Source organism: Monodon monoceros, unplaced genomic scaffold (assembly GCF_005190385.1).
Source record: "Monodon monoceros isolate NGI ecotype Baffin Bay Population unplaced genomic scaffold, NGI_Narwhal_1 Super_Scaffold_16, whole genome shotgun sequence".
Taxonomy (NCBI): domain Eukaryota; kingdom Metazoa; phylum Chordata; class Mammalia; order Artiodactyla; family Monodontidae; genus Monodon; species Monodon monoceros.
This window is the reverse complement of record NW_021703772.1, coordinates 43,224,157-43,243,208: the sequence shown is the minus strand read 5'-3', so window position 1 is coordinate 43,243,208 and position 19,052 is coordinate 43,224,157. Positions and strand designations below refer to the sequence as shown.

The window sequence follows — 19,052 nt, the reverse complement described above, 5'->3', positions numbered from 1 at the left end:
TCATGAGATCTCTGGTCCTTGGGCCCTTCAGAACTGTTCCAGGCCACCCCCCGCTCCTACCCACTGATTCTACCGCTTCCATCCCCTCTGCTCAGTTCTGTCAGCCCTCCCCTGGACTACGCTAATAAACTCAGAGCAGACCAACTGGCCTTTCTGTCTCTATTCTATCCTCAGGCTTCAGCCAGAGTGACCTAAATAAAAAATCAGAGAAATGAACCTCCACTTAAATAAAAGGCCTGCCCGGCTCACCAGTATCCACTGGGTAAAATCCCGGAGTTCCCAGCACAGTATGGGAACCTCCGTGACCAGGCTCCAGCCTCTTGCCAGCTCCACTTTCTTCCTTCCATCTCTGGCACCCGACTCTCTAGCCATCCAACATGAGAACTGCGGGCCCCAGCTCATGCCAGCCTCCCCTCCCCTCTGCCCCATCCACACTCTTCTCCTTCCTGGTCTACATGAAGTTTTCCTATTCACTCTCGAATCCGTGCAAGACCACTTTGTCTCATTAATCTTTCCTGGTGACTCCTTCCTTCATCCTCCATGAACTCTGGACGGTCTCCGTTGGAGCCCTGGCAACCTTTCACTGAACAGTTATTACCACGCCCATCTCCCGCCTCCACACTGAGAGCTCCTTACTGGCAACGACCAAGAATCATTCACCTTGTGTCCCAGGTCCTAGCCCAGTGCCTGGCATACAGCATTTCATAAGTATTTACTAGACGGATGACTGAAATGTATGGCCCACAAACTACTATTTCACGTAAGCCTGTAAAATGCCCTTTTGTTTTTAAAACCTTGGGACTCAAGTTGTTAACTGCGTTGTGTGATGACCATGTCACTGGTATGTTGGCACAAATGACATGTCCCACGGTACACATACAGCAGGGAGAGGAGTCCTCCAAACCATGCAGAATGTGGCTGAACGTGGCCACAGGTGTGATTAACACTGTGCTTTTCAAGTGTTTCCAGGGCAAGAAGCAGTTGGACTACATCAAACTCTAAACCAAAGGTTTGACAGAGTCCATTCAACTAACACAGCTGGAACGTGCACTTTACGAGTTTATATGGTTAGCCAGTCAGCTGCCAATGTTCTGCTTCAGAGAACCTTACCAGTTCTGCAGCTGATCAAGACAAGCATTGGGGGGTCCCCCGATACAGGCACTCTGCTGTCTCCGCTTCCATTCCACAAGTTCATCATTAATCAGGGCTTTCTGGGTAAGTTCGGTGGCATTCAACAACTCTATTATTTTGTGAACTACTTCCTAAAGGGAGAGAAAGAGACAAAGCGAAATAAACTCATCTTTAATCACTGAATTTTATTCTTTCATCTCAACTGGGTTGCTCTAAGTGAAATGGTTATAAAAATAATTTTGCCTCTATTCCAAACTTCAAGTCCATTATTTACAGTCTGTGACAAAAGCGACATGTTATTCCGGAAAGTGAATCACTACCTTTCTCTTATTGTCAAGCATTAAATACATCTTCTGGAGTAACATCTGTTCCTGTTTCTGATCATTCTTTGCCACACCATTGGTTTCATGTTCTGTGAATTGGGAGAGACAGCAGATAAATATAAATATAAAAGAAGACAAAACCAACTGAAGCCAAGATTTACATCCATTTAGGAAAAATATGATCCAAACGCTATCTGGAGATACGCCAAAGCTTGGTTTTTCTTCAATCATTGTTGAACAAAACGGTAAAAATGGCCTAAGTACAAAAACCGGATACACTGAAACAAAGTCCTTGTTTACAATGACTCACATAAACGGGAAACAGTACTGTCTGGTTCTTAAGGCACTGTCAGAATATTACCTAAATGAATATAAGTGACAAAATTCACAACCTCAGTTAAAAAATAATTGATACAAAGCATCTCTGTGGCTTTAAAGAGAAGCAGACAATTAGGAAATTGTAATTGAGGTTTCTTTCTCTCATACTTTTATTCAAATTCTTACTAATAATCTCTCCATTTTACCATGGTATCCTCCAAATGATTGCTAGGGTTCCAGCAGCACCCTGCTTGTTCTACACAATGCACACTTCTGGATTATTTTCAGTGGACGTCCTGTCATCATTAAAAACGAGCAACAACAACAAAATCCGAGCGAAACTGCTTTAAAACATGTGAAAAATGCTGAACTTCACCTGTGGAGTATACAAATGGAGCTGGAATATTTGGAGGAACTTCAGTTATTAGGGCAGGGGAACTCCACACACATATCCGTCTATGTCCCTCAGTGGGCTAGGCACAGTAAATAAAGTGAATAGCACGTAACCAGTATGTATTAACTGGGGGCGATTTTGCCCCCCAGGGATCACTTGGCAATGTTTGGAGACAGTTTTGGTTGTCACCACTGGGGACCACCACTGGGGATAGTTCTACTGTCACCTGGTGGGCAGAAGTCAGGGATGCTGCTAAACATCCTACAATGCACAGGACAACCCCCAAAACAGTTATCGGGCCCAAAATGTCAATAGTACTGAGGTTGAAAAACCCTGGCCTGGGTCACCAAGAAGCCAAGACTAGCAATTCAGAGTCTTAAAATGTTTGGTAAATATGAAGGAGTATCTGCCTTTGTTATCTAGTGTAGGTAGAAAAAATTACAGGCAATGGACACTGCTTTAAATGTTAACTCTTACCTCTGTTCTGCAAGGTTTTACATTTAAAGTCATATTCATCCTGTAAATCTTCTAGGGTCTTGATTTCATGCTCTATACACTACAAGTAAAGACGGAAACAAGTTTTCCACCATACTTAGGACAAAGACTTTAGGAGACAGATTACTGGTACTATAGGACCCAGAAAACCATGGATGCAATCCTGCTCCCTCAAAGATGGATTAGACTTGCAAAATTCTAATCACACGTATGAAATAATTTATATCTCCTTAGCTAGTATATAATAACCTTTTTATGAAAGAAAATATATAGCTATTTCTGGACTGGGCCACTTGATGTCTACTTTAATGAAGTAGACCCGGAGTCTGGCAACATGCCGTCTGAAGCACAAAGTCAAGGCCGCGGTGGTGTGACCCAGAGGCCCACAGGAGAGTCGGCCCCTCAGCAGAAAGGCCGTTTCCACAGATACGGGCCCAGTGCAAGGCTGGACTCCTCACCCTTTCCCCCAAACAGCACCCACAGTGGAAGGGAGTGAACACATACCACCAAGGGCACCACCTCCATAAATATCTGGGAAGTTTTATCTTAAAGTTATTGTGGATATTTTATTCTAATCAGAAATACATCAGAATTTCCTTGTTTGAGATGTTTTTGTTCCCCTTCCAAGTCTTAGAATAAAACAGGTGCTTGAGGAAGACCATGTTTATCCTAGGACTCTATGTAACCCCAGACACACCCCCATTTGAGAGGAGCAGACATAAAGGGCTATTTAGAGCAGCAACAGCTAGTTTACTGGGTGATAGGGCAAAGTCAACAGTTACTGCACAATCTTGCAAGGAAGGAAAAGATAAGCTCAATGTTTGCAAGTTGTAACAGGGGCCAAAAATGTCTATCTGCTCATTGGTTTCACCAATTTGTTTACTTAGGGTTTCGAACTTGAGCGAAACTTTTCTTCTCAACTACTAAAAAGCCTGAAATCAGTCACAATGCTTACACTAGAGCAATTGAAACCTTTTTTCCTCTACAAAAAGTTACAAAGAAGACGTATACATTTACTAAATACTCACCATAACTTTGTCCTTCACATTTCTGACTCTGCTGTCAAGCTCCTGCTGTTTGTCTAACATTACAGTGCTCTGAATATTCCCTGCCTGAGCCTGTAATGGAAGGTACACAGTTAACAGCCATTACTTCCTCTGTCCTATTTACCTACTGGTTATGCTCCAAAGTCAAGTCTACCCCGTGCCCCACCTAACTCCCGGACCTTCCAAAGCCTCCTGCAGGCCTCCCACGTGAGTGTGCACAAGAAAAGCTCAGTTCCCAAGGCCCTAGAAAATACTGGCGAACTGTTAACAAGCCTACAGAAAGACCAGGCTCGGTTCATGCCTAAAATAAATAGTATTTCTGGAATTTTCCATTAGTTCATACAGTTGCATGGGACCACACAGGAAGTTACTTTAGTTTCTCAAATTCCGTAGACAACATTATTCTTATTAGCCCTGTACTCATTTGTCTCAAAGCCATGCAATTCACAGTGTGGTCCCCAGACAAGCAGCATCTTACCACCCGGGAGCTTGTTGGAAATGCAGAATTTCAGGTCCTAATCTGATTACTGAATCAGAAACCCCATTTTGACAAGATTCCAGACAATGCAGAGGTATATCAAAATTGAACAGTACAGAGAAAGACAAATATCATATGATATCGCTTGTATGTAGAATCTAAAATAATGATGCAAATGAGCTTATTTACAAAACAGAAACAGACTCACAGACATAGAAAGCAAACTTATGGTTACCAAAGGGGAAAGTTCGGGGGAGGGGTAAATTAGGAGTATGGGATTAACATATATAACTATATTTAAAACAGATAACAAGCAAGTACCTAAATGTATAACACAGGGAATTATACTCAATACCTTGTAATAACCTATAATGGAGAAGAATCTAAAAAAGTGTGTGTGTGTGTGTGTACATAACTGAATCACTTTGCTGTACACTTGAACACTTGAAACTAACACACTGTAAATCAACTATATTTACATAAAAATTAATTTTTAAAAAACATTAAAAAATTGAACAGTACTGCCATTAAGGACTTCAGTGAATATCTGCTCCTATAAAGTAATAACGAATACCATCCCAGATGCAGTGGGTAGAGTTAGTCTTCATCCTTGATAGCCAGAAAACAATTTGTTATTTTTATCGGGATCACATTAAAATTATGAATTAACTGAGGGAAAGCCGATATATTTATGATGTCGTTTTTAATTCTTATGCTTCTAACGGCTTCCTCTTGTCAACTGCAATACCACTAATAAAATGCTAAGCAGCAGTGGAAACACTGGACATCCTTGCTGTGGTTCTGACTTACTGATGTTTTGTCCGTGAAGTAAGATACTGTTTTAGAAGCAGGAGATGTATATTTTAATAGGTTAAGGAGGTATCCATCAACTCCTAGTTTATTGAATTTTTAAAAATCAGGGATGAGTGTTCGATTTTGTCATCCTTTTCAGCATCTTTTCGATACCCCCAGACATCCAGGACCTTCCCTCAAATCCCAGGAAGGTCTTCTTTCTCTTCCTCGCAGCTGGGCAGTCCACTAACCTCGTTCCAGGGGTCCACCGATAAGTCAGGTGTCCTCTGAGAGGCTTAAAATGAACCTCTCCCCAGGAACTTCACATTTTTAAAAGGAGGTCAAAAGCTGACATGCCTTTGAGACCAAAGCACCCGCAGGAGATGGGGCTGACCTGGGAGAGCAGAAATCACCTCCTGTGCCTCCCAGTGCTGACTCCGGGCCAAATGAGGAGAGAAATGCTTAGGTAGCAAGGTGGACAGTTCACTCTTCTGCCCATCTCTGCTCTTGACTGTCCTCCCAAGTCTATCTGAGATACAGGAGCAGCCCCTTGCATAATGCTGGTAAGATGAAAACCCCACAGGATAGTCAAAATTTCCTGCTGAAAGTCTCCCAGGTGCATGCCATACTGAAGAAGGCACACCCCTCTCAGAGGAGACAATGCAGCCAGCTTTTCCTCCTGACAGACACCTTTGCTCACTAGGCTGGGTCCAGGATGAACTAGCCAGTCTGAGTTTAGAACAAATAATATGTATCTTTAAGTGCTCAGTGCAGCAAGGTGCTTTCAGCGTGACAGGGAGACAGGAACTAAATGACCAGGGAAGCAGCAGATTCACAAGGACTGGGGCAAATGCTCAGAAAGTGCACGGAAAATGGCATTCAGTGCCACTACTTAAATTCTCTCTCCACCCCCCACCTCCCAATCTCACAGCACACTTTGTTAGCTATTCGTTAGAGAAATGCACATGGGACGCATTCCACTGCGTACTCTGGCCTTTTCCCTGTCATACTGGAATGGTCTCAGCCAGAGTAACTCATACCGTAGTGGTTTCACAACTGTCTGCCTGCTGGGTAGCTCCCACCACCCCATCAATGAAAGGCATGAATCAATGCCATGGCAACTTCAAAAAACTGCTGAACCCTAATCACCAGGACGGTCTGTATTAGGATTAGTAAAGTCATGATAAAAAAGCCTTGGTACTAGTATAACTCTGACTCATTCACTGTTTGGTTGTCTCAGATATCTAATAGGTATCTCGGTCCTATTGAAAACAAAGCTGCTGATTTTCCCATCAACCCATTCTTCTCCAAAACCTATTGTGCCCTGCAAAAGCCCTACTCCTGTCCCTTCCCTGTCTTCCCCAGCTCAGTAAACAGTATCTCTAAGAAACGCAAGTCACAAATCAGACTCAGCCTCTACTCTTGGCTCCTTCTCACTCTCACATCTGACCCTTCAGTATAAGCCCTACTGGTACCACATCCAGAACATAACGGAATCTGTCCATTTCTTCCCACCTCCACTGACTGCACCTCTACCTCAGGCACTTCCCCTCCGCTCCTTCAGTCTGCTGCAAGAGCCCACTGTCTTCTGCTTCCTTTCCTGCCCCAGCACCCCAGAGGTGTCCCTGACCCTGATCTAAAGAAACAACCTGACACTCCACTACTGTCCACACAGTATCCTGCTTTACTATCTTCATAGCAACAATCACTATCTGAAAAGATTTGGGTTTTGTGTTGTCTCCCTCCCTCACTAGGATGACTTCCATTAGGTTGGGGTCCTTTCAAAATCTCTACATCTGTTTTCCCCCACTTCTTGGGGCTATAAAATCAGAGGGCTAGTCACCACTGCCCTGAAACAGGGCCTCAGTAGTACTTGTTGGATGAATGAATGAGTTTTTATTTCTTTATTATCCTTTGTGTTCAATTAGGAAAAAAGTACCTGATTGAATCTCTGGGCATTTTCCAAGATCTTTCTTTCCTCCTTCAGACAGTTACAGATGATCATAGACATCTGTATTGGGTCTTCCTGAAAATTATCCTAGACAATGGGTTGTTAGAATAAAAATAAATTAAATTTCAGAATGTTTAAACCATTGTGTTTTATACATTGAAATGAGTTTGTTCATATCCATTAAGAAACCTCACCCTAGTCAGCTCTGCCCACCACCAGTCCCTCCCATCAGGAAACTTACACAAGCCTCTTAGATAGCCTCATCCACCAGAGGGCAGACAGCAGAAGCAAGAAGAACCACAAATCTGCAGCCGGTGGAACAAAAACCACATTCACAGAAAGATACACAAGATGAAAAGGCAGAGCGCTATGTACCAGATGAAGGAACAAGATAAAACCCCAGAAAAACAACTAAATGAAGTGGAGATAGGCAACCTTCCAGAAAAAGAATTCAAAATAATGATAGTGAAGATGATCCAGGACCTCGGAAAAAGAACGGAGGCAAAGATTGAGAAGATGCAAGAAATGTTTAACAAAGATCTAGAAGAATTAAAGAACAAACAGACAGAGAGGAACAATACAATAACTGAAATGAAAACTACACTAGAAGGAATCAATAGGAGAATAACTGAGGCAGAAGAACGCATAAGTGACCTGGAAGACAGAATGGTGGAATTCACTGCTGCAGAATAGAATAAAGAAAAAAGAATGAAAAGAAATGAAGACAGCCTAAGAGACCTCTGGGACAACATTAAATGCAACAACATTCGCATTATAGGGGTCCCAGAAGGAGAAGAGAGAGAGAAAGGACCAGAGAAAACATTTGAAGAGATTATAGCCAAAAACTTCCCTAACATGGGAAAGGAAATAGCCACCCAAGTCCAGGAAGCGCAGAGAGTCCCATACAGGATAAATGCAAGGAGAAACATGCTGAGACACATAGTAATCAAGTTGGCAAAAATTAAAGACAAAGAAAAATTATTGAAAGCAGCAAGGGAAAAATGACAAATAACATACAAGGGAACTCCCATAAGGTTAACAGCTGATTTCTCAGCAGAAACTCTACAAGCCAGAAGGGAGTGGCATGATATATGTAAAGTGATGAAAGGGAAGAACCTACAACCAAGATTACTCTACCCAGCAAGGATCTCATTCAGATTCGGTGGAGAAATCAAAAGCTTTACAGAGAAACAAAAGCTAAGAGAATTCACCACCACCAAACCAGCTCTACAACAAATGCTAAAGGAGCTTCTCTAAGTGTGAAACACAACAGAAGAAAAGGACCTACCAAAACACACCCAAAACAATTCATAAAATGGTCATAGGAACATACATATCGGTAATTACCTTAAATGTGAATGGATTAAATGCTCCAACCAAAAGACACAGGCTCACTGGATGGATACAAAAACAAGACCCATATATATGCTGTCTACAAGAGACCCACTTCAGACCTAGGGACACATAAAGACTGAAAGTGAGGGGATGGAAAAAGATATTCCATGCAAATGGAAATCAAAAGAAAGCTGGAGTAGTAATACTCATATCAGATAAAATAGACTTTAAAATAAAGAATGTTATAAGAGACAAGGAAGGACACTACAAAATGATCAAAGGATCAATCCAAGAAGAAGATATAACAATTATAAATATATATGCACCCAACACAGGAGCACCTCAATACATAAGGCAACTGCTAACAGCTATAAAAGAGGAAATCAACAGTAACACAATAATAGTGGGGGATTTTAACACCTCACTTACACCAATGGACAGATCATCCAAAATGAAAATAAATAAGGAAACAGAAACTTTAAATAACGCAACAGACCAGATAGATTTAATTGATATTTATAGGACATTCCATCCAAAAACCGCAGATTACAGTTTGTTCTCAAGTGTGCGTGGAACATTCTCCAGGATAGATCACATCTTGGGTCACAAATCAAGCCTCACTAAATTTAAGAAAACTGAAATCATATCAAGCATCTTCTCTGACCACAACACTTTGAGATTAGAAATGAATTACAGTGAAAAAAAATGTAAAATATACAAACACATGGAGGCTAAACAGTATGTTACTATATAACCAAGAGATCACCGAAGAAATCAAAGAGGAAATCAAAAAATACCTAGAGACAAATGACAATGAAAACATGATGATCCAAAATCTATGGGATGCAGCAAAAGCAGTTCTAAGAGGTAAGTTTATAGCTATACAAGCCTACCTCAAGAAACAACAAACATCTCAAATAAACAATCTAACCTTACACCTAAAGGAACTAGAGAAAGAAGAACAAACAAAACCCAAAGTTAGCAGAAGGAAAGAAATCATTAAGATCAGAGCAGAAATAAATGAAATAGAAACAAAGAAAACAATAGCAAAGATCAATAAAACTAAAAGCTGGTTCTTTGAGAAGATAAACAAAACTGATAAACCATTAGCCAGACTCATCAAGAAAAAGAGGGTGAGGACTCAAATCAATAAAATTAGAAATGAAAAATGAGAAGTTACAATAGACACCTCAGAAATACAAAGCATCCTAAGAGATTACTACAAGCAACTCTATGCCAATAAAATGGACAATCTGGAAGAAATGGACAAATTCCTAGAAAGGTATAAGCTTCCAAGACTGAACCAAGAAGAAACAGAAAATATGAACAGACCAATCACAAGTAATGAAGTTGAAACTGTGATTAAAGATCTTCCAACAAACAAAAGTCCAGAACCATGGCTTCACAGGTGAATTCCACCAAACATTTAGACAAGAGCTAACACCCATCCTTCTCAAACTCTTCCAAAAAACTGCAGAGGAAGGAACACTCCCAAACTCATTCTATGAGGCCACCATCACCCTGATACCAAAGCCAGACAAAGATACTACAAAAATGAAAATTACAGACCGATATCACTGATGAATACAGGTGCAAAAATCCTCAACAAAATACTAGCAACCAGAATCCAATAGCACAGTAAAAGGATCATACACCATGATCAAGTGGGATTTATCCCAGGGATGTAAGGATTTTTAAATATATGCAAATCAATCAATGTGATACACCATATTAACAAACTGAAGAATAAAAACCATATGATCATCTCAATAGATGCAGAAAAAGCTTTTGACAAAATTCAACACTGATTTATGATAAAAAACTCTCCAGGGCTTCCCTGGTGGTGCAGTGGTTGAGAGTCCGCCTGCCGATGCAGGGGACACGGGTTCGTGCCCCAGTCCGGGAAGATCCCACATGCCACGGAGCGGCTGGGCCCGTGAGCCATGGCCGCTGAGCCTGTGCATCCAGAGCCTGTGCTCCGCAACGGGAGAGGCCACAGCAGTGAGAGGCCCACGTACCGCAAAAAAAAAAAAAAAAAAAAAAAACTCTCCAGAAAGTGGGCATAGAGGGAACCTACCTCAACATAATAAAGGCCATATATGACAAAAACACAGCAAACATCATTCTCAATGGTGAAAAACTGAAAGCATTTCCTCTAAGATCAGGAACAAGACAAGGAGGTCCACTCTCACCACTATTATTCAACATAGTTTTGGAAGCCCTAGCCACAGCAATCAGAGAAGAAAAAGAAATAAAAGGAATAGAAATTGGAAAAGAAGAAGTAAAACTGTCACTGTTTGCAGATGACATGATACTATACATAGAGAATCGTAAAGATGCCACCAGAAAACTACTAGAGCTAATCAATTAATTTGGTAAAGTTGCAGGATATAAAATTAATGCACAGAAATCTCTTGCATTCCTATACACTAATGATCAAAAATCTGAAGGAGAAATTAAGGAAACACTCCCATTTACCACTGCAGCAAAAAGAATAAAATACCTAGGAATAAACCTACCTAGGGAGACAAAAGACCTGTATGCAGAAAACTGTAAGATACTGATGAAAGAAATTAAAGATGATACAAACAGATGGAGAGATATTCCATGTTCTTGGATTGGAAGAATCAATATTGTGAAAATGACTATACTACCCAAAGCAATCTACAGATACAATGCAATCCCTATCAAATTACCAATGGGATTTTTTACAGAACTAGAACAAAAAAATCTTAAAATTTGTATGAAGACACAAAAGACCCCGAATAGCTAAAGCAGTCTTGAGGGAAAAAAGCGGAGCTGGAGGAATCTGGCTCCCTGACTTCAGACTATACTACAAAGCTACAGTAATGAAGATAGTATGGTACTGGCACAAAAACAGAAATATAGATCAATGGAACAGGACAGAAAGCCCAGAGATAAACCCACACACCTATGGTCAACTAATCTATGACAAACGAGGCAAGGATATACAATGGAGAAAAGACAGTCTCTTCAATAAGTGGTGATGGGAAAACTGGACAGTTACATGTAAAAGAATGAAATTATAACACTCCCTAACACCATACACAAAAATAAACTCAAAATGGATTCAAGACCTAAATGTAAGACTGGACACTATAAAACTCTTAGAGGAAAACATAGGAAGAACACTCTTTGACATAAATCACAGCAAGATCTTTTTTGATTCACCTCCTAGAGTAATGGAAATAAAAACAAAAATAAACAAATGGGACCTAATGAAACTTAAAAGCTATTGCACAGCAAAGGAAACCATAAACAAGACGAAAAGACAACCCTCAGAATGGGAGAAAATATTTGCAAACGAATCAACGGACAAAGGATTAATCTCCAAAATATATAAACAGCTCACGCAGCTCAATATTAAAGAAATAAACAACCCAATCCAGAAATGGGCAGAAGACCTAAATAGACATTTCTCCAAAGAAGACATACAGATGGCCAGGAAGCACATGAAAAGCTGCTCAACATCACTAATTATTAGAGAAATGCAAATCAAAACTCCAGTGAGGTATTACCTCACACCAGTTAGAATGGGCATCATCAGAATATCTACAAACAACAGAGGGTGTAGAGAAAAGGGAACCCTCTTGCACTGTTGGTGGGAATGTAAATTGATACAGTCACTATGGAGAACAGTATGGGGGTTCCTTAAAAAACTAAAAATAGAATTACCATATGATCCAGCAATCCCACTGCTGGGCATATACCCAGAGAAAACCATATTACAAAAAGACACATGCACCCCAATGTTCACTGCAGCACTATTTACAATAGCCAGGTCATGGAAGCAACCTAAATGCCCATAGACAGACGAATGGATAAAGAAGATGTGGTACACATATACAATGGAATATCACTCAGCCAGAAAAAGAAACGAAATTGGGTCATTTGTAGAGACGTGGATGAATCTAGAGACTGACATACAGAGTAAAGTAAGTCAGAAAGAGAAAAACAAATATCGTATATTAACGCATGTATGTGGAACCCAGAAAAATGGTACAGATGAACCTGTTTGCAGGGCAGAAGTTGAGACACAGATGTAGAGAACAAACGTATGGACACCAAGGGGGGAAAGCCGCAGGGGGGTGGGGATGGTGGTGTGATGAACTGGGTGATTGGGATTGACATGTATACACTGATGTGTATAAAACTGATGACCAATTAGATCCTGCTGTATAAAAAAATAAATAAAATTCAAAAATTCAAAAAAAAAAGAATGCAATCTCCCCTTTAACCAACATGTACTAGTTTATTATATACTTTTATGCTCTGCAGTGAGTTGGTACATTTCCAAAGGCAGAGACTATACTTTAATTATCTTTAGTAGTGAAAGGAAATAGCTGCATATATGACAATGTGGAGTCTTTAAGTTTTATGTCCTTACTGAGTTCAATAAAATAAATACCAGCTTTAAAGGAAAAAAAAGAAAAGGAAAGCTCATCCTGAACTTATTAAGTTCTACATAAGCTATTTTTCTTTTTATTTTTTTGCGGTACGCGGGACTCACTGTTGTGGCCTCTCCTGTTGCGGAGCACAGGCTCCGGATGCGCAAGCTCAGCGGCCATGACTCATGGGCCTAGCCACTCCGCGGCATGTAGGATCTTCCCGGACCGGGGCATGAACCCGTGTCCCCTGCATCGGCAGGTGGACTCTCCACCACTGCGCCACCAGGGAAGCCCTACATAAGCTATTTTTGATAAAATCAAAATATTCTTTTTACGAACCATGACAAAAGCTGCTTTAACTGTTCAATTAAGCGCAGGTACCTAAATTATTTCTTGATTAAAAAAACAAGTGGGGCTTCCCTGGTGGCGCAGTGGTTGAGAGTCCGCCTGCCGATGCAGGGGACACGAGTTCGTGCCCCAGTCCGGGAAGATCCCACATGCCGCGGAGTGGCTGGGCCCGTGAGCCATGGCCACTGAGCCCGTGGGTCCGGAACCTGTGCTCCGCAACGGGAGAGGCCACAACAGTGAGAGGCCCGTGTACCGAAAAACAAAAACACAAGTATTTCCATATGTAGTTCCTATAATACTTTAATTTTATTGTTCTTGGGCCCAATTATCTTGTTAGGATCCTGAGATAATGCAACTGATACAAAAATTATCCATGATATTCCTCAATTAATTTATCTGTTGGTCTCTGGTTTGAATTAGAACAAAGATATTCTTCTCAGTTTTTGTTTTCTTGTCAAGGCTAGTTTGCAAAATACCGGCAATCATGCCTCTTTATAACAGGTATTATCAAGCAAAATCTGTAGGAGAGCAAATTTCTGTAAAGTTAATCTGGCTTTCCCACTCACTGGTATTATAAAATCATATACACATTCACAGAGGGGGAAAAAAAGCTTCTAATTACCTAAGTTGAACAGTTTGGTTGTGAGAAATAAAACAAGAAAATGACAGCACTCACCTCCATTAAAACAGAAAAGTTCCATTAATACCGAAATAAAAATGGTAGCCAGGCTTAAGGGATGCTGGGAGTACTTATGAAGAACTCCCAAAACTCTGCAGCATACTCTCTCCTGCGTGCAACTCTCTTTGACTTTTTCTTTCAAGGGAGGGCAACTTCAGCAGAAGCATGGCAAGGTGGAGTCAGCTCCAATTCACCACCTCACTACTGAGCCTTAGAGACGTCAAAACTTTCAACACTTTCTGGACTTACTCTTCATCTGTATACCAAGCACTTAGACTGGACTCACCACTAAAGCTCCTTTGAGCTTTAACATGTTACTACAGCTCACTGCTCTTAAAACACTTTTTCTTCAATTTAAATATCAACGGGGCTTCCCTGGTGGCACAGTGGTTGAGAGTCCGCCTGCCAATGCAGGGGACACAGGTTCGAGCCCCGGTCCGGGAAGATCCCACATGCCGCGGAGCGGCTGGGCCCGTGAGCCATGGCCGCTGAGCCTGCGCGTCCGGAGCCTGTGCTCTGCAACGGGAGAGGCCACAACAGTGAGAGGCCCGCATACCACAAAAAAAAAAAAAAAAAAAAAAAATCAACGGCTTTTAATAAGACAAGGTCATAGCATTGAATTTCTCTCAGAATTACTTACGTCTAAGTGATACCCTTCAGCCTGAATACTCCTTATATGTTTACAAAATGAATTATTTTATTTTACTTCTGCTATAAAATATTAGCTACATAACGGTAGTTTATTTAGTGTCTGTACTTTTCTAAATACCAATGAGTGTGTGCTCAATAGTATTTGCTGAATGAAAAAAATTCTTAAGTAAACATGGAAACATTTCAACTTAAACGCAAAAACCAGGTCGTACCTGAAGATTACGCTTGCTTTTCCTTATGTTATGCTGCAACAAAAAATTATTCTCCAAAGAAAAGCGACTGTATTGATCATCCAGCTGCGACAGGAGGTCGTGAAAACGGATGGTAGCAAATGAAACATCATTGGCGGCATGCTCCCTAGGAGATACAAAATTTACACATTTCGTTTAGATGCTACTTTAAAACAACAAAATAAACACTGCTTTCCATGTTGAAATGACTAAAAATAATTTAAAGTGTTTTCTTGGGTTTTATTTCCTTCTTTTGAAACTGCCATTGCTATTAGCAGCAGTTTGTACAATATTTTTATTATATACAATTAGCATGAAAAATTCGGGCTTCCCTGGCGGCGCAGTGGTTGAGAGTCCGCCTGCCAATGCAGGAGACGCGGGTTCGTGCCCCGGTCCGGGAGGATCCCACATGCCGCGGAGCAGCTGGGCCCGTGAGCCATGGCCGCTGAGCCTGCGTGTCCGGAGCCTGTGCTCTGCAACGGGAGAGGCCACAACAGTGAGAGGCCCACGTACCGCAAAAAAAAAAAAAAAAAAAAAAAATCCTAGCACTCCAAGACTGTGTACCAAACTGTTAATGGCGATTATCTCTGGAGGCAAAAAATCAACAGGGGCCTTCACTTTCTATGTCAAATACTTTCAGAACATTTGAAATATTTGCAATGAGCAAACAATAAATTGTAAAATAGAACATATACCAGTTTTAAGAGATATTTCCTTAATTTTTTTTTACTTTCTTCATACTTCTAATCAGTGTTCTACCAAAACTTGGCTTTAATTATTACTTTTAACTTACTTCTTTCTATAACCTGGATCCTAACTTGGAAATAATTGGTGTCAGCATTATCTAACTTGTGCAAAGCATTTAGGAGGATGTATATTTAAATCGACAAATACATAAAATTAATGACTAATGCATTTAGCTTTGTAGAGACACATGCCATTTTTCAAGGCAACACTCTTTTCTGAAACAGGTAATCCCAATGGCTACTGATGAGATTCATCTTCCAGTCAACGTAGTTCCAAGCCACTTAATCAACAAGTTATTTTAAAACTGTAGAAAAACTCCTTCTTCTGTCAAGTGAGTTTTCCTTACCAGTCTTGCTTTTCTAGCCACTGTGCCAGATACTGTCTGATTTCCATGGGAAAACTGTCATCATAGAGCTGGTGAACCTGCTCCAGGAATTTGGAGTCAAGCTGCTGAAGCTCATACCACTGGGACATCCTATAGGGAAACAGAATACAGATCACAAATGGAAGCCCACAGCTCCAAAGAAAGCCTGTCTAGCACTGTGCTTCTTCTAAATATCTTGCTTAATTAAAAACATAGTTTGTCTTTGAAATATACTTTTTAAATGGCGCCTATGTTTCAAAGCCTGTTTTTTAATTGAGTTTTGGGTCAAAGTTTTTTTCTCCTCCAAAGAACACATCTTCAGGTCTTTGCTCAAATGCCAGCATCTCAGGGAAGCCTCTTCTGGCCACCTTATTTAAATTGACACCACCTCTCACCTTGGAAAACACTATCCTTCCTCCCTGATGTATTCTTCTCTATCGCACTTACCACCATCTGACCTACCACATATTTTTTTTATTTTCATTAGTGTCTGTTTTCCCTGCATGAAGGGAAGGATTTGGGAGTGGGGGGGTTTGTTCACTGCTGTATCTTCAGAACAGTGCTGGGCATACAGTAGGTGTTCATATGCCTTTAAAATGAATCTGCACTTTTATCAAATAAATCAATGGAAAACACTACTTAGATTTGCTTTAGGACAAATCGTAAGAACTCTCCCTGAAACTGCTCTTATAAATTATAGAACATTTGTAATTTAACCCAAAGAATTTTAAATTGGTGTTTTATATTTTATGATTCATGTGATTAAAATGAATTATTTTTGATATATATCTTCTTTTTTTTTTTTTGGCCACACTGCACGGCATGCAGGATCTTAGTTCCCCAACCTGGGATCAAAACCGTGAACCCTGCAGTGGAATCGAAGAGTCCTAGCTATTGGACCGCCAGGGAATTCCCAGGTTATATATCTTTTAAAAGAGATATATTTTCCTCTTTGCCTACTGCAAACAATAAGTCTGCACAAAAATTCTTAAACCTAAGTAATAATTTTTAAAGACTGAAACAACATTGTTAAATGTAATCTGAAAGGATAAAATAATACTATTTCTTTGGATAACAGCAAGTCAACTTTTACATAGCAGTTCTGAAGATTAAAAATTAAAATACCTGATTTAAGTCTGAACATCCATTAGGAAAATGAAAAGCCTCTCTTCACCATAGCGTAAATTAGGATTTACATCAGCGCACAGCTGACAACATTCAGAGTAGATATATGTGAATCTTGTCCTACCAGCCCTGAGGAAGAGGTCTGGATTTTCAAGCAGGGCGTGGAAAAGCGTATGCATGCTTGTTGGCAAGCATACCTGTGCAGGCATGAAGTCATATCTACTCCACAAATCTCCTTCCAAAGGAAGGTAAGGATGTGGTGAGGCTACCAAGCTAGTCACCATCACAAATACCAGTATGAATGGACCCAAGTCCACACCTTTGCTACACTTGCTGTAGCAATTTGATTTTTCACTTTGAATTTATTTCACCTGAGTGGAAGACTAAATCTTTGGCGCTCTCCCTCCCTACTAGGTGTCTAATAAGGATATGCCTAAAGCAAATATGCTGGCCAGAGTGTCAACCAGCGGGGACTGCAACACCTCTTTTTACGTGAGTGACCTCAAGTGACTCACTTCCCTCTCAACAGGGTGACTGTTTAAGACTGAACGACCTAATACAGATACAGCACCTGGCACAAAGCAGGCGATCAATAAATCCATGCTAACAAATCCAGAATCCATTCCCTCTTCTCACAAAACTTGTTACCAGCACAGGGAGTGGCAAGACCAACCCCCAGTCACCTGACTTCTTCCTCTCCAGTCCCAAGACCTCCAACCACCTTGCCTCCAACACTCTTTCCCAATCTGGCCTTCTGCTGCACATGGGTTTTGACCACATCATTCTCTAGTTCAAAATTGCTACAGTTTGCCCATTACCAGGCTGATTTCCACTCTGACCCTATTTTCATCCATTAACAAAACAACCCAGTCACCAAATTACCTACTTTTTTTTCTGCACTGCTCCAGCTGTCACTCACCCTTGAAAACAGCTTTTCCACATTCTGCCTCTCTAAATTCTACCAGCATTCAAAGGTAGGTACGAATAGCCCTTCTTCCATAAGCTCTCTGAGACTCACCCAGAAACAATTAAGCTTTCATTAACGTGAGCCTCATTGCATTTTGTATCTCTATTAGAGCATCAGTCCCTGTCTTCCTTAAAAAGCTCTGTGATGTCTCCCCTGCAGCATGTAAGCTTCAGAGTTGCTGGGACTGTCTTTTCTTTAAACATCGTCTGCGCTGTGGACAGTGTCCTGCACATATTATGTACTCAATAGTAGTCTGTTGAATTGAAATCTAGTAGATTTCAGATTGAATTAGAAAGTAAAGGGCAAACCATATTATGGTCCAACAAGTTTGAGTCCTGCGTTAAACTGCAAACTGGATTGTGCTGGAGACTCAAGTCTTATTTCTATCCCATAAAAACAAACTATCCAACTTATACAAACAACATTTAAAGCGCAATCACACACCTGTTTTTCTTCCCCCAAACTCTTTGGTACTAGTCAGAATTTGTTTTAAAGACTAATTATATAATTTGGGGGTCTGCAGGAACTAATTATCACTTTTACATTCCAGGAGCACATTAAGCTCTTTTATCCTTAAATACAGACATATAATTAAGTTCCAAAGTCACATATTCATTCGTTTCCGTGAACATTTTACTAACCTGTCACCTTGTGCCCCAGCGAAGGGCTGGGGATTCAACACAAGCAGCAGCTACACACAGCACGTCAGATGCCAAGACTGCTGGGTTTGCATGCACAGGGTGCGAGCGTATAACTTAGCTCTCTGGGGGTGGCACACGGCAAATGAAAACTTTCTGCGGAGAGAAGAAAACATGACTCTGGTGGAAGGGGCGGAAAAGAGAGAAAAATGAGGGTAAATGGGGAGATGCAGTATTTTCGGCGGGGGAGGGGCGCAGGATTCTATTTCACAGGACATTTTTTACTACCAGAGCACAACTGGCTGGGGCAACCATGCCATCACCGAAAACAACAGCTGGGATACGCGTTCTTTCCCGGATAACGGATTTACCTGTCAGCACTTTAAAGCCCGCCCTCGCCGGGTATCCGGCAACTGGGGCCCGACGACTGCGGTCCAGGAACGTCCCACCCCGGCACCCGGAACCTCACGCCCACTCACTCTCCGCTCCGGATCCGGCAGAGGTGGGCGAGGGCGCGGCCGTTCTGCCTCTCCCGGGCGCGCCGGGTCTCCTCTGCTCTTTCTGGGGTCTGACAGACTATGTCTCTCCACAAACTCAGCGCAGCAAAGCGAAAGTACCACCGAGAGAAATG

At 41.2% G+C, this 19,052-nt stretch overlaps 1 protein-coding gene across 4 annotated transcripts in view; it reads right to left on the bottom strand.

The window, feature by feature from the left end:
* The window catches only part of STAT1 (signal transducer and activator of transcription 1), a 43,727-nt gene extending 24,675 nt beyond the window's left edge, over positions 1-19,052 (bottom strand). The window contains exons 1-9 of one of the 4 annotated variants that reach the window (XM_029224833.1): positions 18,901-19,052; positions 18,425-18,577; positions 15,674-15,802; positions 14,563-14,707; positions 6,917-7,015; positions 3,690-3,779; positions 2,644-2,722; positions 1,452-1,543; positions 1,111-1,262 (exon numbers count right to left, since the gene is read on the bottom strand). In XM_029224833.1, the coding sequence (XP_029080666.1) occupies positions 1,111-1,262; positions 1,452-1,543; positions 2,644-2,722; positions 3,690-3,779; positions 6,917-7,015; positions 14,563-14,707; positions 15,674-15,801 (785 nt within the window). In that variant the 5' untranslated portion in view covers position 15,802; positions 18,425-18,577; positions 18,901-19,052. Of the gene's footprint in view, positions 1-1,110; positions 1,263-1,451; positions 1,544-2,643; positions 2,723-3,689; positions 3,780-6,916; positions 7,016-13,696; positions 14,126-14,562; positions 14,708-15,673; positions 15,803-18,424; positions 18,578-18,792 lie in introns of those variants that run through there. The other 3 variants (XM_029224832.1, XR_003793879.1, XM_029224834.1) reach the window with 3 other exon arrangements.